We start from the raw sequence: 26,613 nt of genomic DNA on the forward strand, positions 1-26,613 counted from the left end.
ATTTCTTCTAAGATCTTCTTATTTCTAAAGGAAACGCATAGAACCAGCGCCACAAATGGAGAAGGTAAGAAGATATAGCAAACGTTATTCCTCTTGCAGGGTGGTCAAAGAAAAGAAGAAGAAGAAAAAAGGGGCAAAACAAGCCAGACAAAATGGTCGGAACGCCGGCCGTGAATGTGTATTCGACTATATACATACATTTCTGAGATTTACTATTGCATTGAGCGCCGCGTTGAAAACGGCCGCGACCCACCGCACGCACCAAGAGTCTACACCACCATCGTAATGAGCTTTCCCTTCTTCATTTCTTTTTCTTTTCTTTTTCTTTGAAAAATTTGAGAAATTTTCGACATCTTCTGCGCTTAGATTTTCAAAGAGAATGCGCGGCCCTATGGAGCTCAACATTTACCAAGCCCCAAAATTCTTCCGCCTCTTCCACGAGAGAGAAAAAATATGGTTATCTCATATAATGGACTGTGTGGTAGAATGGAAGCAGAGCCATAAATAACAACATATTTTCTATAGTTGTTGCCTCTCGACTCAGCGAGTTCTTTTGACGGTGCTGTGTGTAGATTTGTTTGGTTTTGTGCTTATAGCCTTTGGGACGACGCGGTGGGGAATGTTTGGAGGATTGCGGAGTTAGAATATCCGAAAGAAAAAAGCGGCGGATCTCTGTTCCTCTTTATCCGGCCGTTGAATCAATAGACGCCGGCTGTCGAGACGTGTACTCGCCATGACCGTCCAACCGGAACGGCGGAATCTATATATATAATAAATTGAATTTGGTTTCACACTTTGAATTCGATTTGACAGTGGATACTAGGCCCGCATAGCAGTAGCGTCTATAACAATCTATACGCAGCCCACAATTCTATGCATGCAGGCAGGCCACAAAGGGCAGCAGCCGAAAGAAATGGACGACATAGCCTCCTCCCCTGACCCATTTGTCATCGAGGTAACAAAGCGGTGGGGGTTTGTCAATGCAGGGCTACAAACAAAGAATTCCACTCTTGTTGGATGGATGATGAACGAACGGACAACAATAACATCGCTCTTCTTCTTCTTCTTCCCCCATCCGGTGGGAACCGTTTCCGGAAATGATGGCACCCGATATATATGAATCGGAGGAGAAAAATGGTAAAAAGGTTTCAGAAGAAGAAGAATAGTGCTGGGGGTAGGAAGACAAATCTCGGTCCTGTGGGTTTTATCAGTCTGGAGGAATCGCTTACATTATACATGTATAAAGGATATGGAAATGCCCGTAGTACTATATTTGACTATTCCTTGTGTTGTATAAGAGAGATAGACATGCGGGTTCTTCTTTCCTTTCTCCATCAGTGTATCTTGTGGGTCCTCTTATTTTGCCTTTCTCTTGTGTATATATTCGTCGTCGTCTCCCTCAGAGCCAAAACAGTCATCCACTCGTCTGTGTCTATAGCTGCTCCTAGTCAATGGCGCGGCATCCCATAGGCGACGTCGGAAACATTCTCCCGCGGACCCGGCGCCATCGGGGAGGCCAGCAAACAGCGCCCGATGCATAACGAGATAATCTTTCGTGAGCCGCCATCCATCGTCTCTCTCACACTCTAGAGTTTCTTCAGTGCGTCTTACAGCAGGCGCTGTGTATAGTTCATATAAGAAGAAGCGAAAGAAAAGCGCAACAGCTGCGCCATTCGAGTGTGACGTCACGCCGACCGTTCATCATCCGCCATGGCGGAGACTTGAAAGCCCTTGAAAGAGACTGGGCAGAGCCGGGCAACTGAATTTTTCCCATCGCGAAAGCCGAAATATAAAAATATCCGCAGTTAACAATCTAATATATATAGCTATACGTATATATACAACAGCCAAAGCAAAGGCGAATCATCATTCAACCGAATAGGGTTATATAGCTTTGATAACGTTTTTATGGTTATGCGCGCTCGTTGTGCGCCACTCGGGCCGGGGGGGGGGAAATAAGAAAGACACGCAGGAATTTCAACGCACGGAATCGCATAGCCAACATTATCCGACGTGCCTTATTTACAATGAACGCATTTGGCGCAAAAATAGATAGAAGTGCGTCACGCATAAAAGCTGCTTTATACTACTCTGTCGCCTGGATGAATGCAAAATTCCATGGAAATAGGATTATTATATTTACCTTTTATCTATACTGCTGTATAGAGACAGAATGCTCGTATGCAAATCAAAAGGTATATATACGGCAACCGGTGATATTATCAGCCACCTTCTTCTGTATTTACATCGCATCAAAAGGGGCTTTGGTCTGTGAATTTTCAGTTGGGAAAAAAAAGAAATGCACAGCACTGATAACCATATAGAAATAAAATATGGAGATGATGTAGTACTGCTTTTATACTGCCGTGAAAATATCTTTGATGTACACATCCAAACAAAGTATTTCTATATGACAAGTTTTAGCTCTTGGTGTATAAATAACAATGTTATAAGATTATACAATACATTGTGGGGGAAAACGCAATTTATTTTTGACGCCAAAACCTTCTTTTTTTTTCCTTTTTGAATTAAATTTACTGTCTCTTTGAATATAGTTATTCTCTTTTTTTTTTAAATAGTCAAATAGTTTGTGAGTTCCGAAAAAGGGTTTGCCAAGCATTTTTCAAGCGGCTGTCGCCGTTTGAGTCCGCTTTTCAAACGGAAAGACTCGTCGGTACGTAGTACTATCTGAATTGTAATACACGCACATACATTCACAATTGTACATACAATGGACAGCAGCGTGCTTAAAAAGTGTCTATATATCCAAAACAAGATACGACGGAGAGTATTATGATAATAGCCCCGCCGGTCTATATTTAGCGCTACTCTGACATTCGGTAGAGCCAACTCCTAAAACAGATTACCTGTTACGATTTGTGGCGACGATTTGTGGCGACGTCTAGTCTTCTTTCGAATTCCCGCGTTTGAAAGGTGACTGGTTTTTGTTTTTTGTTTTTTATTTTTCTGGTGACACGATTGACACATGCAATCTATGTTAATTTCGGACAATGTTGTTGTTGGCGGTTGTTGGCTTTGCTATCCACCCCGACGAATCTACAGATGCCTCGCCTGACCGGTTGAAACTTTATCCAAACTAACGAGATTACAGAAACAGATTCTATTTTGACAGTGTATAGTGTGCTGACTGCTTTTTCAGATTGGGAGTATTTCGATTCCTTTTAGTCTTTAGCGTTCCGATCCAGAATGGAATTGGAATTTAATTTGTATTCAACGCACTGCAAAGATGAAATCAAGCCGAATTCATTCATTGCGTACCTACTGGTATTTCATTGAAGAAATAGAAACAAAAACCTCGTTTGGAAATGTATCTGTATATGCGTATCTAAATACTTCGCAGTAGTTTTATTCTACATGAAATAATTGCCCTAATACTTAGAGGCCTGCACTAATCTGAACGTTATAATGCAATAAAAACAAATTCAATTGAAGTGCGCCATCTAATAATAAATTACTAGGATTAATTGTAAGTATTGCCATCAAATCTCATAATTCATTGTAACGTCGTCAAATTTCTTATCTTGTCATCTTCCATGACATGACATGAAAAATTGTGAAGGGACGTGTTTTCATGTATGTGTTTAATATAGTTGGATATCATCAAGAAACTGCTTATTCATCGTTGGTGATAAGCTGCCCATTTCCGAGCATCTCATCTTGCTATAAGCATTCAGTCAGTTGGAATACGCATTTAGTGTACGACACATTGTTCACAGCATATACAGCACGCAGAGATTTGGAAATATTTTCTCCTTGAATGATTTATTGTAGGGACTAAGAGAAGAGACAGGTAACTGAAACTGTGCGGCTCTGTCATGTCGTTGGCAATTGCGAAGGGAGTCAAGAGACGACACGATGGAAAAGATCAATGAAGGGGGCATACGTTTGATTTCCTCAAAATATATGATTTTTGATTCTTCTTCTTCCTTCCACACGACTGCTGCGAAGACGATGGGCAACACGCAGCCACTTGGGCAGCGATCGAGCGCATCCCAAAATTCCCGTCCCGTTCCATCATCTCTCAGCTAACAGTCCACGCTGAACGATCCATCATAGACAGGAGGAGAGAACGTTTGGCAGCAGCTATAAGGTATGACCTGTTATCGGTCGAGAACTCGAGATCGTCCCACACCTCCGATAGATTACCGTACACACGTTAGGGATACCACAAATCTTTTTCTTGTCCGCGTTCGCTGAAGATAATACAGCCCAGTGTAACAATGAATCCGTATTCTCTCTTGTATTATTATTATTATTATACTGCCGATTATTCATCGCGCTAGACTCTCTTCTGCTGGGTGTTGCCACCATTTGGATGAAATTCCAGTCCAACCCAATCTCAGGTGACTCATTCAAATTGTTTTACTCACTTAACTTTTTAAAGTTGTTTTCCAATTTTCTTATTTTGTAAAAAAAGGGACGTGAAAAATGGGTATTATTACCTTATTCTACCGCCTCTTCTTGGTATTCATCATACGAGAAAAAAATGTTTTTCTTTAAACTTTTTTCCCGATGATTTAAAATTTCAAATAGGAGAAGGTGTAGATAAAAGAGCACGAAATTTTCATCCAGTCATTGAAGGGGGGGTTGAGGGGAAAAAGCCTTTGGAGCTTTTGAACAATGGCAACGGCAGCAGCAGCAGCAACAATGTCTGGAATAACAAAAAAAAATTACACGCATAGATGTATATAGGAAAAGGGATAGTATATAGAAAAATAAAGCAAGGAGACAAAACAAGTCGGATGACATAGGGAAAAAATTTCAGCCGCTGCGGAATTGAGTCATCACAAGTTTGAAGGTCTGTGGCTTTTTTTTTTCATTGTCGTTAGCGAGCGCTTGTTTCTCTTAGAACGCGGCGCTAAATGTATAACTATTGAAACATTTATTTTTTTTCTCTTTATTGTTGGCATCGTGAATCTATCAAAAATGGTTTGTCTCATAGTTCTTTGTATTATCTGCCCTTCACCAGTTCCTTTTGTTGCCTCGATCTCATTTTTCCACAACAACGGGCACAGCAAACAAATTTTTATTTTTTATTTTTATTTTTTTAAATTTTAAACAAAACAAACATATCCACAGTTCGATGGCGATGTAGTGTATAGCGTGATCGTGAAAGGTGAATCCTTCGTGCATCGGCGTCGGAATACTATAACCGAACGGAGCGTGTAATCAAAGTCCTTAAGGAGACGAATCAGGTTTTTACAACCGGGCGCCATTCGATCCAGCAGGGCGACTCGAGTAGCGTAGGCTTCATTTGACATCATCATCATTTATAGTATATTATATACTTTTTTGTTCGTTGCTATGTTGTAAATTGGATACTCGTCCGTCTATATTATAGATTGTCTTATAAGCGAACCCGCCTTTTATCATTTTATCTTGTTACGATTCTTTCACGCGATAATGCCAACATCATCCGCAGTATATACTATACACTTCTCTGACGGCTGTTGATATTTCCCGCATTTCGTTCGTTCACAGTTCGACAGGTAAAATTCGGTTTTCTGTTTCGTGAAGAAAAACAACGAGTCAATAACTCAAATGATACGTCATGCGTAAATTGTTGTCTGATTTGTTTGATTGTGTTCATGGTTCACTCCTTTTCCGTCTTATTTTTCATAATCTATTCTTTTACTAATAATACTTTCGACGCGACAAGGATAACATCACGTAGACGATTATAGAATTTGATAGACATTAGACGCTGGGATTTGAGAAGGGAAATAAGCGTATGAAAAGAGCTATACATCGCCGTGGACAAAAGAAAGTTCTTCATCATCTCCACTGATGATGGGCTTTAATCCGTCACAAGAAGCTGATAAACACGAAGCCAATCAGCATCGGTTCAGCTCTACCTTTTCGTTTCTTGGGTCTTTTTTTTTATGTTAGGGGGTTATAAACTACAGAAAGACAACAAAAGCCCGGAATTTTATTTCATAGTCTCAAAAAAAAAAAGAAAGAACGGAGAATATATAACAGTGGAATTCGTTCGGTGAATAATGCAAACGACAATTTCTATCCATCAGATTGCCTGCACTTTTTTTTTATTCCTTCTTGATGGCTTGTTTATATCCGCTTCGATCAAATTCTTCATTATTATCTGCCGTCTTTTCTCTGCTGCGCTTGGTTTCTTTGAATCAACATTCCGGACAATACTTCTTTTTTTTGTTGTTGTTCTCTGTGGGTGAAAAGCGGCTAATAAAACAGTTGTCGCTATTCATCAATGTCCTCTGCACGATTTATTCACAGCCGTGGGCAACTGCTGTCTACACACAGCCACACACAAAAAAAGACATCAAGAATCGGTCAGCAGATAGAGAAGGACAGCAGGATCTCCGGCTCTATAGTCGTGAGTTCACCTTGCTGCCTGCCCTTATTTCGGAACGAGTTTTTAAATGGGAAAAATGCAGAAAATAGCTAGATCAAATCTGCATTATGTATGGCCAACCAAATGAACCTCTGACACGCAGCAGTGAGGAAGAGTATGGAAGAAAGGCGTCCGATTGTGAGTAAATTGGTCCGATGAAAACCGACTGACATACGCAGACTGGCGACGGACCGAGTGCCGATGGACTTTCCAGATAGTAGTAATCCTGTGCACCACGCACTGAGGCGAACTGCTGCTCTATCAAACTTCATTTTTAATTTAATTCCTCACTGCGACGGTATAACGTATGGCCCACAGTTGGCCGCCAACAACTTAATTGGCCAGCTGTCAAGAAGCCCAGCTGCGAATCTAAACAAGAACCAGAAAAAATGCGAGTGCTGCTGCTCAACTTGCTGAAATTTATGAAAGTTTTGAGGCTATGCAATAAGGACGTCGGATAGTATATGCTCGATAGACGCGCGACTCCGAGTCTGGGATGATAACGACTTCATTCCATCTTTCTCCTCTATATGCATGTGTACTAAAAAAAAAAAAATTGGCGTGCAAGCAGTTGCTGGGCAGACCGGTCAATCGAGCTATCATACCAGAAGAAAAAGTGCCTCAGCCAAAATTGTTTTTCTTTTCCAACTGCTGATGATTTCTTTATCTTTGACTATAAATCTTGTTGCGCTGGCCTGTTCCCTCGCACATTTCTCTCTGCTTTATGTATTGTCTACATGCATATGCATTTCTTTCGTGACCATGTATAGAAAATCGAACATGTCTACACCGATTTACAAGTTCGTCGGTCGTCTGCCCTACATGAAAACTTTAGAGTAATTGTAAATTCAGATTTTCGACTAGAGTTCAGCCAACGACTTTTAAACAGTGAACACATCAACACGCATAGGTATTGGGTCAATGCATCTCTGAATTACTGCAGACTGAAGCGCACGGACAAAGTAACAACCTAATAAATACCTTGAGACCTGCCAAATGTCACGACAGCAATGCAGTGCCCTTCTACATCCAAATGTCTGTTCAGTTGAGATATTTTATAGCGGTTCGCAATTTGCGCAATAACGTGTGGTGCTGGGCTTGTCAATATCCCTACCATCATAGTTTCATGTAACATGGACTTTCATGCCATGAGCTCGGTTAGCGTGAGATGAAGGGTGCGGTCGTTTCCTTGTCTATTTCTTCCATTTCGAAATTTCGTTGGTCTCTATATACCCAGTTCTATAAAATTGTTGCTATCCAGAAACCCGTAAAAACGTTGTCAATCTCTAGTTTCCTTGATGCCAGAAAGTTGACAGCATAGTTTTTTTTTCTCTTTGATAGATGTACCTAAGATTTGGTTTCCCGCATATAAATAAATACGAAACGCTTCAATGTCATTCGGATTGAATTTGAAATAGATGAAATGGTGAAAACATTCTGATATTGCGGCGGCGGCGGCATTTTTCTTTTTATCTATATCGTTCTCTTGCGCCAAGACTTGTTCGGTGTTCACGCCCAGTGAACCCGAAGAATAAAAAACTCTGGGGAAAGTTTGTCACCAATCTGAATTTAACAATCGAATCTTGGAGTTTCAGTTTATTCCAATGCGATTATTTTACTTGTTTATTCAACCAGTAGAATATAGCTATAACCTTACACGGTTGGTTGCTTCGAATAATAATTTCAAGAATCTTTTGAATTTTTCAGAAGGGGGAAATAAAAGTACCCTACGAAACACAAAAAAAAAAAATTATTATTTTTTTTCCCCCAACAGTGTAACTGAATACAACATCCTTTGGAATGGGAGACAATGCGGCAAAATCTTCAAAAATGTTTCAGGATTTTGGCGGCACCCAAGTGAACGCTATAAGAAACGATTTCGACTATTCCAAAATTTAAACGCAAATAGATGAAATAGTCAAAAACAAGAATAGCAACATATCTTATCGATTTTTTTTTTTTTTTTTAAATTAAAAGGGTAGCATTCTAAAAATAATGAGACCCGAAAGAAAGATTTATAAAGAATGGAACTTGCTCGACCATCCATTCCATAAAATCAAGGAAAATGAACTGGCGATCATTGTGACAGTTCAACATTGTTCCCAGGTTCTTATAACAAAAATAAATCGAAGGTTTAAAAGAAAGAAAGTCGACATTACGTCACACAGATCATAAGCAGAGAATAATATAAAAATAATATTCAAAGACCCCCTCTTTTCTCTCTCTGCTGAGGCGCTCGGAGCGGTGTTGGTTGGATTTTAATAGCGGCAATTTTCGTGAATAGAAGAAAAGGGAAGCCGATATTAGTTGCCGCCTCGAGTCACACGTCACACCGCCGCAACATCTTTGTCTATAACTTGATGCCGACTTTGATGACGCTCGAGAACAAGGGTTAGTCACCCGAGGCGTCCGACAGAATGTGTATGTAGGTACTGATGATGATAACATCCACCTCGTTCGTTTCGACAATTTTTTTTTTGTTCCCCTCCGTTTATTCTTTCGTTTCTTTTTATTATATCGCTGGCTCACATCGTAACCATTTCATCCCAAAGTGAACCGTGGAAAAAACAAAAATTTGTTCGTTCAGCTTTCTTTGTAGTACGTTTTTTTTTTGTATTTTTTTGTATAGTCGAACACGCATAAACGAATTTTTGTTATTGTACCCACTAATCGTCTTGGTTGCGAGCAGAAAAAAAAAGTGCTTATACCGATGAACATTGAACATTGTCAGTTTTTGGCTTTTCGGCTTCACGACTTTTTATGTGTACTTATGTACTTATCGATGTTTTAACATTTCTAAACGATGCGGGCAACGTACCTGTTGAGATTCACAGCAAGACAAGTCTGTGACTCGCTCTCTCGCTGATGTGCATATGTCAGACACAATCACAATGTCGAACTATCCTCGACGAGCTTCTGCTCTTCTGGCTTATTAAAATTCGATCGTCTGTGGCTTTTAAAAGACAGATAAACGCTGTAACTGTCGTAAAAACGTCAAAAACAAAACAAACAAAAAGTGGAAACTGGATTCCAGTTGCACTTTGTGTAAAAGCTTGATTATATGTGTATCATGCGGGACAGCTTGAATATTGTCTTGCTTTGTCTTTTTTAACAAAACAACTTTTTTTGTGGTGACAGTCGTAAGTCGCGCATAGCGGTGAAGACCTTGAAGTTTCGTTGGAATGAAATAGAGATGAGATGAAATGTAGAACAAAATGCAGGAAAAAATAGTTAGCCATGCGTTAATAACTTAATACCCGCTGATTCGTATTTTGATTTCCTGGTATTATTTTGTGTTAAGCCGAAATAGAAATTAAGAATAATGACCATCCGCAACAAATATTTCTTTCATGTTGCCCATGTTACCACTCGAATGTTTCACTGTTGCATGCTGGTCTTTTTCAAGTGCTGACAAACGACCAGAACTATACACTTCTAGAATGACGTTTTGTAACAACGAGCCTCAAGTATACTTGAAAACCAGTTCAATTATTTTTGATTAAAGCGACAGAGAAAATGAAATCAAATGGAATCAACTGATGTGCTTGTACGTGAAGACCGAAAGATAATTAACTGCTGAAAGCCCTGGAGTGCGGCGACTGCTTCTCCCTGATTGCAATGCAGATGCCTAGACAAAGCGGGAAAACTAGTAGCGATGTTGAAGATTAAAAACAGGTTTCAAACGTTTTCTACCAACTCGATTCCCTCTCAGCGCTGTTGAACGCATATCATATGACGACACACGCGCAATAACTTAAATAACCGCAGAGATGATGAACAAGGGATCAAAGCTTCTTACAAAATTCTTGCGAAACAAGTTAAAAATCCCTCTAAAATTAAATTTTACCATATGTGTATCCGAAAACTGCAAGGAAAGGAGTTTTGTTTAATTGAATCGGCCGAATAAAAAAAAAGTTTATGATTCATTTTGATTTTTTCAAATTTTATTATACCGGTATTTCATACAAAAAATGTAAGTGACAGCAACGACAATAGTGGCGAAGGTTAACGAAAATTCTTGGATGATTGATGTTGAATAGTTGTCTAAATGGAAACGGTTTTCTTTCTTTTATAAGCCTTTAGCTTGAAGGAGAGTGGACTTTAAGGTTTGTTAATGTGCGCAGCTACCATTAAAATGTATAATCTATGTAGAAGAGCGCATACTTTATTCAAAGAATGTTAGAAACAATAATTAACTCTAATAACACAAATTTGAATGAGAGCTAGAACGGGGAAAACCAGAACTTTCGTTATCAACCAGCGCTAGCAATGGAGCACGACTTGGCATTTCAATGCCTTCACGATATGTTACTGATGTTTGCGTTATGCTCTTACTCTCAATTTTTAATTCACGGTCATTAGATGTTTTGGGAACCATTCCAGCATGATATAAGCGGATATAAGTATTAGTCAGACTGCGAAAAAAAATTTCCCGCGATCTTATTCATCTTAATTATTTTGTTTTTGTGGGAAAAAGCATTTACCACTTTTACCACCTGCTGAGATTTCAAATGTCTAACCTGTCTGTAGCAAGATTTGTTCCGTCGTATGCCTCCGTTCTATCCATATGGTACATGACAACGTATATTGTTACTGAACAAGTAGGCCTAGTAATTTTACGAAAGCGAAATTTCTTTGTTTCTTCACCGTAGTGATGAATGAAACACGATGTAATAGAATATTACAATGAACGGTTTGCGGAGAACCTACTGATCTCTACAGTATGTTTCTTGGAATAAATTATGGCGTGCTGACGTGGACAGAGTAAACCAGTAAAAGAGTAATCTCGATCATAAATAATTGTTCCCGCAACACATTTTAAACGGATCATGTTGGATCAACTGTAATAATATATTCTAACCCCGCGATTTCTTGATAGGGATTTTATCCCAGATCAGATCCCAAACAAGGCCGTCCCATCATCCTACATAGGATTGCGCAGATTGGTGCTGTACTCAGACTGTACATCTGAAATCGTAATTCGTAATATAAGGTCTTCATTGTTATTTTATACGCTTTTTGCAATCTTTTTCTGTTTGACATGAAAACAGATATGACGTTGTAGAGGAGATTCAGGAATCAGGAGAATTGAGATTTTGGGATTTTGGAGAAATGGAATTTATTGATTAAGTCGAATTTAAGCAAACTTGCCACAGTGTATTTCAAAATGGCTTCCCCTAGCAGAAATAATTTCGGATTACAGGATTGTGCCGAACGATTGATCGCTTATTTTTTCGAATTATTCATATCTGTGCTCCGTTTTCCTCTCAGGACCTTACTTCTTAATTTACAAAAATGTGGTTAGATCAAGTGAACGAAATTTCAGAAATATTTCGCTTTCCTCTTCCGTATTATATTGCAGTACTTGTCCCCATTTTGTTCATTCTCTCACCAGCTGAAGCCGCAACAGAATTTCCTGTGTACCGGCTTCAGCATTTTGACTTGCAAGGAGTAAAATATGGTAAGAAAAATAAACATATTATATATACTGTTCACAAAAGTATGTAATATAAATGGAAATATATTTCCTTTTTTGTTTACCAGGCTCAAGAAGTTCAACTCTTAACTTTGAAGCCAGATCTGTGGACACAAGACTTCCTGCTAGGAAGTGTGTTATTTTAATGATAAATGAGTTCAATCCCAGTCGTTTTCGTGAACTCATAAATGAAGGAGTTGGTGCATTACTAATAATCATTCCTTCAGATTTAGAATCATTATCTAATGACATGAGAGAGGTGGCTAAAATCAAATGGTATCTCATGAAATTCAAAATTTTATCTAATTATGTATTTTCAGAACATTTTGGACACAGAAAAGTTTCTTCTTAGCCAAGAAATTGCCATACCTGTATATTTTACTCATCATTCTCAACAACTTGAGGAAATGTACACTAGCATCAAAGAGAGCACTAGCAAAGATAGTGCTTCCTCTGCTGCCCAAGGTTCAAACTTTTCCCTTCTATTGTACCCTGTGTGTTTGAACCTTCATATTTAAAGTTAATCAATTTTGTTTTACTAAAGCTCTCTTTGGGGCCATATCTGCCAATGGATACCAGTTAGCTGTCAATGGAAATGCAGCAAAACTACTCACAGATGTTCAAATTTCCAACATTCAGGTAAAAGATGCTTTGAAAATGGGTTTCAATATAATATTTTGCATTCTCATATATAATGTAATATTGCATTACTGATATATATATATGTTTCATTTCACAGGGAAAACTATCAGGATTTGGTTTGGAGGATCAATTACCTACATTGGCTGTTGTGGCACATTATGACTCTTTTGGAGCTGCACCAGTAAAATCACATTAATCCATTCTAGGAGTTTTATTTTACCCTAACCTTGCTTCTTAATAGGATTTATCATTCGGAGGTGATTCAAATGCTTCTGGAGTTGCTGCACTACTTGAGTTAGTTCGACTGTTCTCGCGACTTAGTTCACAACCCGGACAGAACGGTCTTCCTCGTTTCAACTTGGTATTTATTCTCACCGGGGGTGGAAAACTGAATTATCTCGGTTCAAAGAAAATCCTGGAAGACCAAATCGATGGAGTCGATGGTGGCCTTTTTCAAGTAATATTAATACAAAACATTACACTTTTCTTACGTCATAGTTCATCTCAATAATTAGGACACAATTTTTGCCCTGTGTCTGGATTCGCTTGGTAATGGCGAGGAATTAAATGTTCACGTTTCAAAACCGCCGAAGGATGGAAGTAACAGTGGAATCTTCATCGAAGTATCTATCTTCAAACAGTTGATTTTTGTTTGCTTTCTGTTAATAATTTGTTCTTTTGGACATCAGACATTAAAAAACAATGCTGCTGCAGTTTTTCCTGACATGTCTGTCAACATGATGCATAAAAAAATCAATTTGGCTGACGATTTCCTTGCTTGGGAGCACGAGAGATACTCAATTCGACGACTTACCGCAATGACTGTTTCTCATTTCAAGGTTGTTTCCGGAAATTGTCATAGTTATTGGATTAATTGATTGTATTTTTAAATTTACAGGCGGCCAAATCAGACTTCCAACATGGCACCATTCTAGACACAAAATCTTCCGTCAATGTTTCCATTTTAGCTCGCAACGTTCGACTTCTAGCAGAAACGCTTGCTAGCCAGCTGTACAATATTAGTGGACCGTTTTTCGTGGGAGATATGGTATTACATCTTGTCTGCATTCCTTAATTAAATAACACTGATGTGTCCATCCACCACATTAACGAATTTTTAGGCCGTCTCTGAAGAAATGTTAGATGTTTGGATAACTTTACTTACCTCGCAATCGCGAAGTTCTTCTTCTCTTGGTGGGAAAAGTGGAAATACGGTCATCAATATGCTTCAACAAACCATGCAACGGTATTTGAGTGAGGTCAAAGTTTCACATTTGACTGTCGATAAACGAGATCCGGAGTTTGGATTCTACGATCAAACGAAAGGAGTAATGACAGCTTACAGGTACGTCTATTTATTGTTTTCAAAATAATCCTTTGACATAAAATGAATTTTTTTTTTTTTTTTTTTTTAGTGTGAAGCCCGCAATTTTTGATCTTTTCTTGACAGCTACGATTGTTGCCTATTTAGCCGTAGTTTATTTTGGCGTACAGGTGAATTTAAACTCTAGATCAAGTTTTTGGTATTTTCTACTAATCTTAATAATAATATTTTCTTTACAGACATTCCATCAACTGTATGCTGTTTTGAGTGTGAATCGATTTTCAAAGAGCAAATCTTCTTAGAAATTATTAGTCTCAATAACATAGTTTTAGCTCATTTGTGTCCCTCCTAGTCTGCTAATAGAAGGAAGGGTAAAATAAAGTATGTTTGATTAAAAACAAAACCGAAAGAAGTTGCTCTATTTTTTCCTAGGCACACACTGTTTTATAGTATACAATTGCTGTACTAGTATACTACTGCTACTAGGTATTTAAGCGGCGGTATTGCGAGTTAACTCCTTATGAAATGTTTCAGACAGCCGAAAGAGATGAAGTACGTTGATTCTAAATTTTTCGGTTGTATGTTGTATTTGATGTAGATCTGCTTCAAACGGACATCAATGCTTAGGCTTATCTTCATCATCGCTATAATATTCCGCAAGATGGTCACTAGTGCGCTCTTCTGTTGGTCTCGTTTGACCGACGCTAGTTCCGTTTTGAAGCTCTTCGTTTTTCTGAGCTAAACTTTTGTAAATTGTCATTGCCTGTCCGACCATTTGGGTGACATCATTGCATGTGGCTGGGAGAATCAAAGTATTGTTTGTTTTCGCCAACTGCTGGAAAGCTGCAACATACAGTTCGGCCACGTTCAAAGAAGCAGCATTCATCCCATGCTATACAACAAAAAATAATTTTGCGGTAATATTATAAGGAGAGAGCTAGGATGCGACATACCTTATTTTCAAGTGCCGCGGATAAAAGCTCTAAACTCTTAGCTCTTGCTTGGGCACGAGACAATAACCCTTGAGCTTCACCTTGTGCTTGATTGATTTGTTCCTGTTGGTCACCCTCTGCAAAGTAACATATTTTAATGACCAAATCATAACTGATAATGAAATCTGCAGCAAGAATTACCTGAGGCCAGAATTTTAGATCGCTTTTTGCCTTCTGCAACATTGATATCTGCTTCCCGAATACCTTCAGATTCAAGAATTGCTGCCCTTTTCTTTCTTTCTGCTTCGACTTGCATTTGCATAGCTTCTTGGACACGCGCAGGAAGCTTGATATCACCTATAAAAGAAAACATTATTAGAAATATATTTTTGACGCCTAGCTTTTATACTCGATTACGGATTTCGTAACGTAGACAAGCTATTCCCCATGCTTCTGATGCTTTATTGATGGCTTCAACAATTCCTAAATTAAGATTTTCTCTTTCGCGAAAAACACTATCTAAATGGATTTTTCCCAATTCAGACCTCATAGTTGTTTGGGCTAATTGGGTTATGGCAAATTCTGCATCTTCCACACCATAACTTGCTTTGTAGGGATCAACAATTCTAAGATAAAGCACACCATCAATGCTTAGTGTTACATTATCTGTAAATTTTAAACAAAAGATTTAACTTTTAATAATTTGAATTCATTTGTTATTCATTATTACTATTACAAACCTAGAGTAATAGCTGATTGCTGTGGAACATCAATTGCTATCTCTTTCAGACTTTGAACATATTTGATATTGTCCAAGACCGGTATTAAGAAATTAAGTCCTGGTTTCAAGATTTTGTGGAATTTTCCCATGCGCTCAACAACCCATGCTTCTTGTTGTGGAACAAACAACATTATTGTATTTAACGGTGTTGAAGATCTCCACCGGATAGCAGTTCGATAGATTGTATGAGATCTCTGAAATAAATGAAGTATGACTAGATCAATTTGGAAACAAAAATACGTATAATTCACAATTAAATTACCGGCAAATGCGCTAGACTTCTAATGCCGGCTGTCATGACGGACATCATTTTGATGACTTTAAAGCGGTTAAATGTTTTAGACGAAACAGTCTGCCCGATGAAGCATAAGTATCCAAATTTTTGAATCAAATTGGATAAATGAGAAAGAGGCTCGGCCAAATGGAATCAAACAAGAGAAACTAAATTGATTTGTTACACAACCAAATGCAATCACCAACAATTCCCATGAAGAAAATTCTGAAAAATATCGTCTGTATCCGTATCGTATAACGAAACAGATGTTGCAATTGCGTCAGACTCAGAAAATATTTTTCTTTAATTTTATAGTTATAACTATTCTAAAATGAGTTAAACATTATAGGAAAGAAAAAATATTTATTGAATTTAAAAATCAGGTGATTTCAAATTTCTAAAATAAGCGAAACATGATCAAATTTCATTACACGAAAATTGTCAGCGCCCAACTCGGTGGTGTCAAAAATCGAAACTCCAAAACGACGAAGACACGAAGTTCTCCATCAAACAAATTCACATTCCCAATCTAATGGCCGATCCACGATTGAAACAAATTCGTATTAAAACTGGCGTGGTAAATCGTATTGCCAAAGAAAAGCAGTCGTACGAAAAGGAAACAGAAACAGAGAAAAATAGGCTGTTAAAATTCAAGGAAAATGGTAAGTTTCTTAAATTTTCAACTTTGCCGGAATGAGGCTTGTAGCGAATCCATGTTGTTTCATATCACTGATTCTTCAATGAAACCTCAATTAGTCAATTACGCAATTATTAATAAATATTATGTTTTTAGGGGGGGATAGCCATGTCCTTAAAAAGCAAGAGGAAGTAATACAAGAATCAGCCATGATGATTACTGACTGTCAAAAACGTCTGACAGCAGCATATGCAGATCTTAAAGCTATTCTTGAAAACGAGAAAGACCTTTCACAAACTGAGGAATTCCAGAATGCTTCTAAGGCTCTTGAATTAGCTCTACCACACTTCTAAACTTTGTGTGGATTAAGCTACTAGGTGCACTATTTCTTAAGTCGCACCCATCATTTATCAAAAATTTCTACACCAATTAATCTGTGTGATCGTCTTGCTTCTTAAAAAAATTAAGCGAAAGTATACAATGGCAGAGTGGAATTACAACAACATGAACCATCTTAGTTTAAATTTACCACCAAGTTTTCAACCTGAAAATAGTTCTTCTGGAAGTTATTTCAATCATCCTGTCAGTGCTCCTTTGAATTTTGGCAATCCAAGTCAAATCAGATATAGCAATTCTAAATTTCAATTTGGAAGTGATTCAGCTCATGTTAGCTTAACTTTGCCAACTTCATCAAGTTCTTATGAAATGTCATGGGAAATCAACAAAACTGTAAATCAACATGTCGTGTTACCTATGGTGACTGAACCGCAACAGCAGTGGCTGAACACGATGAATCAACGAAAACTGGATCAGCACTTTCTCGATAATTTTATTCAGGTCCGAATCATTCCACGGAATTGTCTGCCGTCAGATCAAGTAAGTGGTGGTAAAAATTGGCTTCTACTTTCTGTGGAAACCTTGTAACAAATACAATATATTTAACTTTATAACGAAAGATGAACGAGTTCCGGGACTTGGTTAAAGAGGCTAAAAGACTGACTGACCGTTTGAAAGTAGCACAAGAAACAAGTAAAGTCTGCGAGAACCCCAACGATTCCCATGAATTAGACCAAATAAAAGTATTTAATTTTATAAGCTATTAATTGTAAAAGTATAAACTGCATAAAATAAACAAAAATTTATCACATCTCTTTCACAGGAAAGGCTTGAATTTGTCAATGAACAAATTGAGGATCTTGCGACCTCAAAGGAAATCAAAGGAAAATTAACTAAGAGAAGGGAGAAAAGAGAATGGCTGAAACGTAAAAAGGAAAGGCAGAAGAAAGAAGCGGAGGAAGCATTAGTGCGGCGGGAAAATTTACATAGACTAATTGATGATCAAACTGAAGCTATCAGAAGAACGGAATTGAGCCGTAAAAAGGTCAGAGAAATGGAGATCAAACCATTTTCTTTATCTAAATTTTTTCCTTTTAATTTTTTAATCTATAAAGAGTCTAGAAGCTAAACGAGAAGCCGATGTTATATTGGGTGAAGTTCGTCGCAAACGGAATGACACCCAACGTATCGGCCAGCTGCTACAGTCCTTGAGAGATCTGCGCGCTTTGAGAGCACGTTCTCTGGAATTAGGACGCGCTCTTTTTTCTAAGCAGGAAGACACAGACCACTTTAATAGTACACTAGGTAAAATGTTTTACTTTTTTTTACCTAACCGTATTTTTCATATTAATCGCTTCATCTTATTTCGATTAAATTTTTTCTTGCTTTGGGTTTGATAAAACTAATCGATAACAAATACTTGAAATGAATAAAATTTTTCAGATCAATTAAATGTGATCATAAAGAAGAAGTCGGCAGACTATGAAGATGAGGAAAAGACGTTGACATCGATGATGAACGATCATAATGATTCCAAAAAATCTGAAGGCATAATTCAGTAATACATTTAAATAATTCAGAATAATTCGCTGCAAATTTTTATTTGATTAAATTATTTTCAACAGAAAACTGTGGAACAAACGCACAGTATGAAATGACCACCAGAGAGATTAATCAATTTTTAAGCGCTTCCTTGAGTTCAGCTAAAAGCATGGACCCAATGATCATCTTCTCGCAAGAAACAGTCAATTTGGGATTGGCCCCAACCAAGATTGTGACTAAAACCAATGATTTAGATGACAGCGTTTGTCCGGCGAATCTATAAAGAAAAAGAAAAAAAAATTTAATCATCATTCGTTTAAACAAGGCAAATCACAAGTTTACCTTAAAGTGTTTGGATCGCTGGAATTTATGGAAGCCATGTTAGTCGTGCGAAATATTTTAGTCGAGATGTTCTTCATATCTTCTAATTCCAATGTGTTGGTAATTGAAAAGCTGTGCTCATTCATCCCTTTGAGTTTTCCTATTGAATTAGTAAATTTGTGCTTATCTTGCTTGGACATATTCCCAATAATCTCGAATATACCTTGTTCATTGATAAAAACACCTTCAGTGCACGTAACAGGACGAATCAGTTCACCAACAGAAGGTCTAAAATTAATTTTGATAGGTCTTCCGCTAGCTACCAAATCACAGCTGACATTTTGAGTTGAATCGCCAAAGTCTATGCCAACTGTAACAAGTCTCGTGGCACCGACCGGAAGGGACGCCAAAGTCGTAAATTCATGCATGGAAATACCAACAGGCATATTCTGAGATGAAGAGATTCATTAGTAAAACAAACTCTTGTCTTAAGAAAAACTCAATATACAGCTAAAATGATACATAGTTTTCTTACTTTGTTAGTTATTTTTACTTCCGTTAACTCCTCGTTGCCAGTGTTCACTAGGGTAAGCTCGATGGTAACCATGGAAGGTGAGTACAAATTGATGGAGCGTGTGTAACGATATAAAATTTGTAAACCGCAACCACTTGAAATGCTGGAGACTATTTGCCAAGAAATATTTCAAGAATTTTTTTAGTTTAACCTATGAATTCAAAAATATACCTAATTCCGTTGGTCTAGTGGAAATGTACGCAGCAGAAGCTGGTTGAACGCTAGAGTCCGTAATTGGTGTGCTCGCTAAGGTTCCAAGCGGAATTCTAGAAACAGAAGCCATAACTGGAGCTGAATCTGAGACTGTTAATAGTGTACAAGGAAATACAAAAAAGAAAAATTTAAATAGAACATCATAGACACATGAAACAAATGGAAATCAGACAGGTTAAAGAGACTTGCCATCTAAATCGAGGAGTAAATCCAAATTCGACTTGGGTGGTGGCATTCGTGATGATTTTACGACTTTATCCGAGTCATTGGAATCTGAATCGGAACTGTTCGAAGAGTACTCTGATTCCGAACTAGATTCAATCACGAGTGTACGGCTCAACCGTTGAGCAGGAGGCGATGGGGAAAGAGATGGTGAAAGCCGTACGATATTTTGTTGGGAAATATCGACAGAATCATCGGGATCTTCTTCGCTAGAGGATTCGTCCGAATCACTCTCTGCAGAATCCGAATCCATTTCAGAGGAAGAATCTGATTTTGAATCTGAGCTTCCAGATTCATTTTTCACATCGTCGTCTTCTGAAGAACTCTCCGAGTAAAACGTTTCCTTTTTCTTTCCTTTGGAAGGAGCTGATGCAGAATTTCCTCGCAAACTTTTGAAACATACAACAACCACTTTAATGCAGTTTGAAACTAACTAAGTATCACGTGGTCTTTTACCTGGTAACTGGAATGACGGGTCTGGGAGATTCAACATTTCGAACATTAGAATCAGGAGCAACGGCAGGGAAATTTGGTAGATCCATGTATCCAACAACTCGGCTGTTGAGGTAATGAGACAGAGAGCCCAACTGAAATTCATCTCGATCTAAAAAACAAGAAACAACGTTGATCAGGATTTAAACCACGCCCCATTAAACGCCTGAAGCTGTGACTCAGTATTGCTGTTCAATACGATTTGCCAAAAAGCAAAGAAAGGGTAAGTGAAATGGCGGGTTTCGAAAAAAGACAGCGTTGCCCTGACAAATACTTAAATCGCCACCATTTTTTTGTTTTTTAAACAATAATAGTGAGAAAATTAAGATTTCTCATTGCCACTTTCTTCGTTGGCAGGATTAAACCAAGAAAATTTTTAATACACGTCTATCTTTTCTTAAAATTTTTAGATTACCTTTGAATACGGACTCGATTACAGGAGCCGGCTTTGAGGCCAAAAATATTTTTTTGGCATATTTAGCAAGAAGCGCCTGTTCAGTTGAAGGGAAGACAAGATGACGAAGAAACCTTGTGCGGTCTCGAATATCATAATTTTGGTCATATTTTGCTAGACTACAATTAAATTTTTGAAAGATTACCAAATGAAAATATATATATATATATGAATTAAAAATTACCTGAAGACGTACTGGCAAAGAACTTTGGTTTGTTTTGGATTTGACAGGCACAACTTGGCGGCTAAATTAAGAATCTGGAGTTTCACCACATCTTGCTAATCATAACGATGCAATTTGAAAATAAGTTCGTGTTCGAATATTCAGTACATTATGATTTCACCTCATTCGCGAAAGTCCGTGCCATAAAACGAAGTACATCGGGAGCCATTTTGGACACACGTTTCTTTTCGCAGTGTTCGCCTACGAGCCATAGAATAGCTGCCCTAGCTTGGGGCACAGTTATCCTATTAACAAGTCGCGCCATTTGACCAACAATGTCTCCGTGTGAGCCTTGGTGTGTCTGCAACAGCTTTTTAATGACCACAACGCTCTCTGCAACGACCAATTCTATAAAACGAAATCAAATAAAAGGGAATGACATTTTTATCAATAAATTCAAATTTTTTTATAAATGTGAAATAGCAACCATCTGAATTCGACAACAAAGCGATAAGCCCACTTAGGCATGTGTCGGTTACTTCTTTGATTCCAGCTGCGCAACTGTAATTATAGAGATGAATCAGGAAATCAGTATTTCATGGAAGTAAAATGTTATTTTTACCGTCCGATGGCTTGAATAGTAGCAGCAACAAGATCTCTATCTTGGCTTGAAATATAAGTCTGAAACTCTCGGAGAATGAAAGTAATGTTTGACTCGTTTGCTAAATTAGTCAAAATCTCCAATTTAAGTAGTTTGATTTGCGTAGCATCAGTGCTTCTAACGAAGAAATTTTTCAGAAAAGGTTCAAACATGTCCTTCAAAACGACGAAAAAATAAGTTAACACACACAAAATAATTTTTTTTACAACATTTTTTTCTACCTTTCGGTTGACTGACATGGATGCAATTGAGTTCAGTACGACGGTCTGAACCTCACGATGTGAACGCAGTAGGCGTATTAAAGCCCTAGTCACTATGGCTACATCTTCTCTAGGAGCCAAATGATGATACAATTGGGCGACACCCATAACAACCTTTAAGGAAAACCAAAAGATATCGAATAAAATAAAATTGTTGACTAAATTCCTATTAGGTTTAGATGCACCGATGAGTTTCTGCTCTGGAGCAAGGGTTTCGTGTTTCGCAAAAGCAGTCGATGATCTGGGTCTAACACCAACGATTCCGTTTGTTTTCCTTTCTCGTCATCTTCTTCGCTTTCTTCGTAAAATGGTTTGTCTTTTTCGGAATGATTAGTACCGTTAATATTGGGGTCCGTAAATTGAGTCCGCGCGTACCGGGTAAGCATGCCAATAATAATAACCTGTCCCCATTCTTCAATGTCCACCAAAACAGCGCTGTTTAAAAAAAAATAACCAATACATTACACAATAAATTATAGTGAAATAAATCTCACAAGTTTAACAAAATAAATAACATATTTCAATACTAAAATATTTACCAAAGTTTTCTAAAATTCTTGTGTATTAGATCCGTGCGTTCAGGACATACCTATTTCGAAGATTGTAGAATAATTTATTGTCACAGCCAATAAAAGAAATCACCAATATAACTTATGTACGAAATTTTCAAACCTGTTCAAATGCCATGACTGCTGATCCTACAACAAGTGTTGTTTGATCTGAGAGGAGTCTCTCAATCACCATAACAAGCTCATCCTTTTGTTCAGGATCAAGATCATAGAGTTTTGGTATAGCATGAGCTGCTGTTTTTCTGACATATGGTGACATGTCACTAACAGAATCTCTAATAGCCAGCATCATGATTGGAACAATGACGGGAACCCTAATGCTAGAAAGAACTCGGAGTGCACTAGCTCTTATAAGCTGATTTGGATCCTGGTAATGTAAAACAAAAATCTGGTAATTTAGTGCTTTGGGTAGAATTTAAAAAAAAAAATAAGGCACCTTTAGAGCCCTTTGAAATGTGGATATGGAAAGAAGAGCCAGATCTTGTTGTTCTTCAGCATAACGAACAAGATAAACATATACCAGCTTCTTTACTTCAATATTTTTAGAAACCACATTTTTCACAACAGCAGGAAATAAATCAGAAGCATCTCTCCCTTTGGCTATCATCTGTAATAATTAATGGTTAGATGGTTTACAATATACTTGATGGATAAAAAAAAATGTAAATATTTTACGCCAATTATTCTTTTCATTGCTTCCAATTTTAGACTATCTTTGCTGCTATCTAACATTTGTTTCAAATCGTCATGACGTTTGTAATCGGCATGAAACAATCCCCCAGGAGCTCCAGCTTCGGCAGCAAATTCAGTTTCACCGGACAATGATGGAGTTTTTTCTTGCCCTCCATAAGTTAGTCCAAGATTCCCAGAAGCCATGATGAACTTAACGAATAGACTATTTTTTTTGCGAATCCAACAAACAATATAGGTTGCGATTATTTTACAGTAGACGAACTTGTGTTGTGACAGCTCATAGCTCACCTGCCTGCATGCACTTAAGGGGGAGGGGAGTTGTCAGCTGCTTAAAACAGCGCACCAAATCACAAAAACAAATTGTTGCGAGTTACGATTTTAGCCTGATATTTCATTTGGAAAATTTAAAAAAATTGTGAGATAATTGAATTCATATTTTCTTGGCACTTTAAACTATTTACGAGCTACTTTGTTTTGTTTCTCTCGAATAAATTCCTTGCCTCGATTAGTGAATGGTAAGTTTGGCAAGTCGGCATTTTCTACAGATAACACGTGAATTAAAAGCTAGACGAAAAGTTAAAAATTAAAGACACAAGTGCTGTTAGCTACAAAACAGAACTGTAATTCTAGACAGAAAAGTAAATTTTGCGATGAAGGTGGCTCATCCACCATTGATTGGCAGTTTCTTTCTCCCTACTTTGGGCCTTGCTGTGTTCTCTTTGGCTCTAGGATATTGGATATCAAGGAGAAAGAAGGGTAACATCAACAACGATGAACCTAATGTCACTGAAAAGTCTTCGGCCGATACAGTTGGTGAGACAGATAGCATGTCAGCCCTAGAAAATATGAAGAAAAAGAAGAAAAAACATGATTGCAACTGTGGGAGTAAGGAAACATCAAAATTCGAAAAGCAACCGTCACAAATCAAAATTATGTATGGAACTCTCATGGGCAAAAGCAAGGTACAATCACTGAAGTTAAACCTAATTATAAAAACTATTTCTTATAACTGGCTCAAAATTATTTTAGAAATTTGCTGAAATTCTATCAGAACATGTGGGTGAAGAAACTCAAGTCTCAGTTGTTAACCTTAAAGAATGTGATTCCGAAGATATCTTTGTTGGTCCTGTAAGATCATTTTTCAAATTAAAAAAAAAAAATCAAAACTACTAATTCAAACCTAACATACTTTTGAATGCAGGACACTAAAGACACACTTTTCATATTTATTGTTTCCACTTATGCCGAAGGATCACCTCCAGAAGATGCTGAGTGGTTTTATAAATGGCTTGAAGATTCTGCTCTTGATTTTCGAGTACCACAAACCTTTTTGGCTGATGTTAGGTTTTCAGTATTTGGTCTTGGCAATTCCTTATATTTTGAAAATTACAATGTGATTGGCCGCAATATTGACAAGTGGTTGAGTAAGATTGGGGCGGAGCGCTATGCACCCCTCGGGCTAGGAGATGAGAATGTTGCTGAAAGTTTACATGGGAACATAGAAGCCGATTTCGACCATTGGTGTGAAGGAATTCTCAATTTATTAAAAAATCCTCAAGGTACAACTGAAAAGAAAAATGGATGCAGTAAAGGAAATGATTGTTGCAGTAAAAAAGGAAAAAAGAAATCCGTCAATCGGTCACAGAAAAAGAAAAATAATATAGTGGAAGAAACAGACGTTACGCGTGATTCTGATTCCGAATCAGATACAAATGAAGCTGTCGTTGATTTAGAAGATCTGGGAAGTTTTGTCCGAGTAGAAAACAAAGTTGGAGAAGACAGTGAGGAAGATGAAGAAATTACTACGGTCGATGGAGAACCACGTGAAATGTTAACTCCTCAACTTCGAGAATCTTTGACAAAACAAGGATATCGCTTGATAGGAACTCACTCAGGCGTGAAATTGTGCCGATGGACTAAAGTAAACATGTTCAAATTGTTTATAAATTTTTTCAGTTCGTTAATTGTTTTTCGTTTTATGTCAGGCTATGTTACGAGGTCGTGGCGGTTGCTACAAACATACTTTTTATGGAATTGAAAGGTTTGTTTGTCTTGTTTTGTTTTTAATGAATGAGTATCGGTTTTACAGTGTATTTTTATGTACGCAGTCATCGGTGTATGGAAACCACGCCTAGTCTTGCGTGTGCCAACAAATGTGTTTTCTGTTGGCGTCATCACTCGAATCCTGTCGGAACCGAATGGCGATGGAAAATGGATCCAGCCGAATTCATATTAGAGGGAGCACTAGAGCAACACGCTAAAATGATTAATCAGTTCAAAGGTTTTCACTCTTTTAATTGTGTATTCAACAAAAGAGAAAATATAATTACATGTTTGCTACATTTAATAAAATTTCGATTTTCAGGAGTTCCAGGCGTCCAGCCTCACCGTTTAGCCGAAGGAATGAATCCTGTTCATTGTGCACTCTCTCTTGTTGGTGAACCAATCATGTACCCGGAGATCAACAGATTCATGCGTATGCTTCACGAGAAGAAAATTTCGTCGTTCATGGTGACTAATGCCCAATTTCCCGAGGCTATTCGTCAGTTAGAACCGTGTACCCAACTTTACGTTTCTGTTGATGCATCAACCAAGGACAGCCTTAAAAAAATTGATCGGCCGCTGTTCAAAGGTATATTTAAGATGATTGCGACCTCGTGAATTGTTGTGTAATATTTCGTAAGTTTTCTTCATTAGATTTCTGGGAGAGATTCCTTGACAGTCTACGTGCCCTTTCAGCCAAAGGGCAAAGGACGGTCTATCGCTTGACTTTAGTTAAAGCCTGGAATGTTGAAGAACTTGAAAGTTATGCCGAACTCGTTAAACTTGGCGAACCTGATTTTATTGAAATCAAAGGTAGTTGTCATTTTATAAAAAAATATATTTACATGTATTTCACAGACGTTTTTAAATATTTGACATGCTTTCGTTTGTCAGGTGTAACTTTTTGTGGCACATCCAAAGCTTCGACGCTAACTATGGAAAATATTCCATGGCATCATGAAGTAGTGACGTTTGGTGAAAAAATCTGCTCCTACCTTGATGCATACGGCCTAGCTGCCGAACATGAGCATTCAAACTGTATCCTCTTAGCCAAACGCAGCAAGTTCTTTAAAGATGGCCGTTGGAATACCTGGATTGATTACGACAAGTTTCATCAGCTCATGCAAGATTACTATTTGTCTGATGGTGAACATACCAAACATTTATTTTAAGGTGAATTAACCATTATAATTAATGTAATTTTGTATAGGAAAAGCTACGTTTACCTCGGAGGATTACATGGCGCCAACTCCAGACTGGGCCATGTTTGGAAGTCCTGAGCATGGATTTGATCCTGTTGAAAATCGCTGGCACCGTAAGCAGCCTAAGAAGGATATTAGCGGCTGCTAAATTCTCAGTTCAAAATATCGCTGAAACGATTCTTTGTCAAAAATGTACTGAAGTTAAAACTTTTAGAAGTTGCAAATAAATTCAGTGAACAATAAAAAACACCGACGAATTGCGCCAGCCAGGGTAAACTGAATTCCAATGGTGCTAGAGTTCTAGTCGCAAACTACATCTAGGCATCAAAAGAATTCAGTGATCCCAGCTCCTCTGTTTCTTCCTTGAGATTCAACTTGACGTGAATGGATGAAATTGTTTTGGCTGTCCTACCT

The 26,613-nt window shown here is 37.8% G+C and overlaps 6 protein-coding genes across 7 annotated transcripts; 4 read left to right on the plus strand and 2 right to left on the minus strand.

Annotated features, from left to right (window-relative positions):
• The first annotated feature begins 11,555 nt into the window (after positions 1-11,555).
• On the plus strand, positions 11,556-14,233 carry LOC124342318 (nicalin-1-like). Its single transcript, XM_046795282.1, has 12 exons — positions 11,556-11,849; positions 11,933-12,123; positions 12,185-12,329; positions 12,409-12,503; positions 12,604-12,687; positions 12,748-12,963; positions 13,022-13,129; positions 13,196-13,345; positions 13,405-13,554; positions 13,628-13,851; positions 13,922-14,000; positions 14,070-14,233. Exons 1-12 carry the CDS (start codon positions 11,684-11,686, stop codon positions 14,130-14,132), a joined length of 1,671 nt encoding a protein of 556 aa, XP_046651238.1. The 5' UTR covers positions 11,556-11,683; the 3' UTR covers positions 14,133-14,233.
• LOC124342319 (stomatin-like protein 2, mitochondrial) lies at positions 14,234-16,073 on the minus strand. The gene is made up of 6 exons (XM_046795283.1): positions 15,806-16,073; positions 15,503-15,737; positions 15,180-15,428; positions 14,964-15,119; positions 14,784-14,899; positions 14,234-14,722 (listed from the first exon to the last, which is right to left on the minus strand). The coding sequence occupies exons 1-6, from the start codon at positions 15,851-15,853 to the stop codon at positions 14,447-14,449; spliced, it is 1,080 nt and encodes a 359-aa protein (XP_046651239.1). The 5' UTR covers positions 15,854-16,073; the 3' UTR covers positions 14,234-14,446.
• A 186-nt stretch (positions 16,074-16,259) lies between these two features.
• LOC124342321 (tubulin-specific chaperone A-like) lies at positions 16,260-16,971 on the plus strand. Its single transcript, XM_046795285.1, has 2 exons — positions 16,260-16,479; positions 16,611-16,971. Exons 1-2 carry the CDS (start codon positions 16,350-16,352, stop codon positions 16,805-16,807), a joined length of 327 nt encoding a protein of 108 aa, XP_046651241.1. The 5' UTR covers positions 16,260-16,349; the 3' UTR covers positions 16,808-16,971.
• LOC124342320 lies at positions 16,935-18,663 on the plus strand. Its single transcript, XM_046795284.1, has 6 exons — positions 16,935-17,330; positions 17,411-17,533; positions 17,614-17,835; positions 17,906-18,095; positions 18,234-18,348; positions 18,416-18,663. Exons 1-6 carry the CDS (start codon positions 16,935-16,937, stop codon positions 18,441-18,443), a joined length of 1,074 nt encoding a protein of 357 aa, XP_046651240.1. The 3' UTR covers positions 18,444-18,663.
• Positions 18,376-23,270, minus strand: LOC124342315 (AP-3 complex subunit beta-1-like). Of its 2 annotated transcripts, XM_046795280.1 has the most exons (18): positions 22,937-23,270; positions 22,698-22,868; positions 22,365-22,628; positions 22,232-22,281; positions 21,878-22,127; positions 21,654-21,806; positions 21,394-21,587; positions 21,259-21,332; positions 20,953-21,179; positions 20,793-20,887; positions 20,570-20,727; positions 20,119-20,266; positions 19,630-20,051; positions 19,399-19,530; positions 19,189-19,337; positions 18,877-19,102; positions 18,675-18,813; positions 18,376-18,609 (listed from the first exon to the last, which is right to left on the minus strand). In XM_046795280.1, exons 1-18 carry the CDS (start codon positions 23,135-23,137, stop codon positions 18,465-18,467), a joined length of 3,198 nt encoding a protein of 1,065 aa, XP_046651236.1. In that variant the 5' UTR covers positions 23,138-23,270; the 3' UTR covers positions 18,376-18,464. The 2 variants fall into 2 exon arrangements, with proteins under 2 accessions (XP_046651236.1, XP_046651235.1); XM_046795279.1 differs by having other exon boundaries at positions 21,394-21,806.
• A 215-nt stretch (positions 23,271-23,485) lies between these two features.
• Positions 23,486-26,446, plus strand: LOC124342317 (S-adenosyl-L-methionine-dependent tRNA 4-demethylwyosine synthase TYW1-like). The gene is made up of 9 exons (XM_046795281.1): positions 23,486-23,916; positions 23,984-24,082; positions 24,156-24,875; positions 24,940-24,995; positions 25,063-25,235; positions 25,320-25,586; positions 25,652-25,810; positions 25,892-26,143; positions 26,208-26,446. Exons 1-9 carry the CDS (start codon positions 23,605-23,607, stop codon positions 26,345-26,347), a joined length of 2,178 nt encoding a protein of 725 aa, XP_046651237.1. The 5' UTR covers positions 23,486-23,604; the 3' UTR covers positions 26,348-26,446.
• Positions 26,447-26,613: the final 167 nt, after the last annotated feature.

Source organism: Daphnia pulicaria, chromosome 6 (genome assembly GCF_021234035.1).
Source record: "Daphnia pulicaria isolate SC F1-1A chromosome 6, SC_F0-13Bv2, whole genome shotgun sequence".
Classification (NCBI taxonomy): domain Eukaryota; kingdom Metazoa; phylum Arthropoda; class Branchiopoda; order Diplostraca; family Daphniidae; genus Daphnia; species Daphnia pulicaria.

What these genes read in the sequence shown, in the direction of transcription:
- LOC124342320 (XM_046795284.1), top strand. Translation starts at nt 16,935, where the DNA reads ATGGCAGAGTGGAATTACAACAACATGAACCATCTTAGTTTAAATTTA. An exon ending in ATTGTCTGCCGTCAGATCAA is followed by an intron (nt 17,331 to 17,410) that starts GTAAGTGGTGGT and finishes TTATAACGAAAG; the next exon opens with ATGAACGAGTTCCGGGACTT. An exon ending in CGGAATTGAGCCGTAAAAAG is followed by an intron (nt 17,836 to 17,905) that starts GTCAGAGAAATG and finishes TAATCTATAAAG; the next exon opens with AGTCTAGAAGCTAAACGAGA.
- LOC124342321 (XM_046795285.1), top strand. Translation starts at nt 16,350, where the DNA reads ATGGCCGATCCACGATTGAAACAAATTCGTATTAAAACTGGCGTGGTA. An exon ending in GTTAAAATTCAAGGAAAATG is followed by an intron (nt 16,480 to 16,610) that starts GTAAGTTTCTTA and finishes TTATGTTTTTAG; the next exon opens with GGGGGGATAGCCATGTCCTT.
- LOC124342315 (XM_046795279.1), bottom strand. Translation starts at nt 23,137, where the DNA reads ATGGCTTCTGGGAATCTTGGACTAACTTATGGAGGGCAAGAAAAAACT. An exon ending in CACGGACTTTCGCGAATGAG is followed by an intron (nt 20,888 to 20,952) that starts GTGAAATCATAA and finishes CGTTATGATTAG; the next exon opens with CAAGATGTGGTGAAACTCCA. An exon ending in TGTTTTTATCAATGAACAAG is followed by an intron (nt 18,814 to 18,876) that starts GTATATTCGAGA and finishes CTAATTCAATAG; the next exon opens with GAAAACTCAAAGGGATGAAT.
- LOC124342317 (XM_046795281.1), top strand. Translation starts at nt 23,605, where the DNA reads ATGAAGGTGGCTCATCCACCATTGATTGGCAGTTTCTTTCTCCCTACT. An exon ending in AAGATATCTTTGTTGGTCCT is followed by an intron (nt 24,083 to 24,155) that starts GTAAGATCATTT and finishes TTTTGAATGCAG; the next exon opens with GACACTAAAGACACACTTTT. An exon ending in AGATTACTATTTGTCTGATG is followed by an intron (nt 26,144 to 26,207) that starts GTGAACATACCA and finishes AATTTTGTATAG; the next exon opens with GAAAAGCTACGTTTACCTCG.
- LOC124342318 (XM_046795282.1), top strand. Translation starts at nt 11,684, where the DNA reads ATGTGGTTAGATCAAGTGAACGAAATTTCAGAAATATTTCGCTTTCCT. An exon ending in ACTCTTTTGGAGCTGCACCA is followed by an intron (nt 12,688 to 12,747) that starts GTAAAATCACAT and finishes GCTTCTTAATAG; the next exon opens with GATTTATCATTCGGAGGTGA. An exon ending in ACAGTGGAATCTTCATCGAA is followed by an intron (nt 13,130 to 13,195) that starts GTATCTATCTTC and finishes TTTGGACATCAG; the next exon opens with ACATTAAAAAACAATGCTGC.
- LOC124342319 (XM_046795283.1), bottom strand. Translation starts at nt 15,853, where the DNA reads ATGATGTCCGTCATGACAGCCGGCATTAGAAGTCTAGCGCATTTGCCG. An exon ending in ATCTAAAATTCTGGCCTCAG is followed by an intron (nt 14,900 to 14,963) that starts GTAATTCTTGCT and finishes GTTACTTTGCAG; the next exon opens with AGGGTGACCAACAGGAACAA. An exon ending in CCGCGGCACTTGAAAATAAG is followed by an intron (nt 14,723 to 14,783) that starts GTATGTCGCATC and finishes TTTGTTGTATAG; the next exon opens with CATGGGATGAATGCTGCTTC.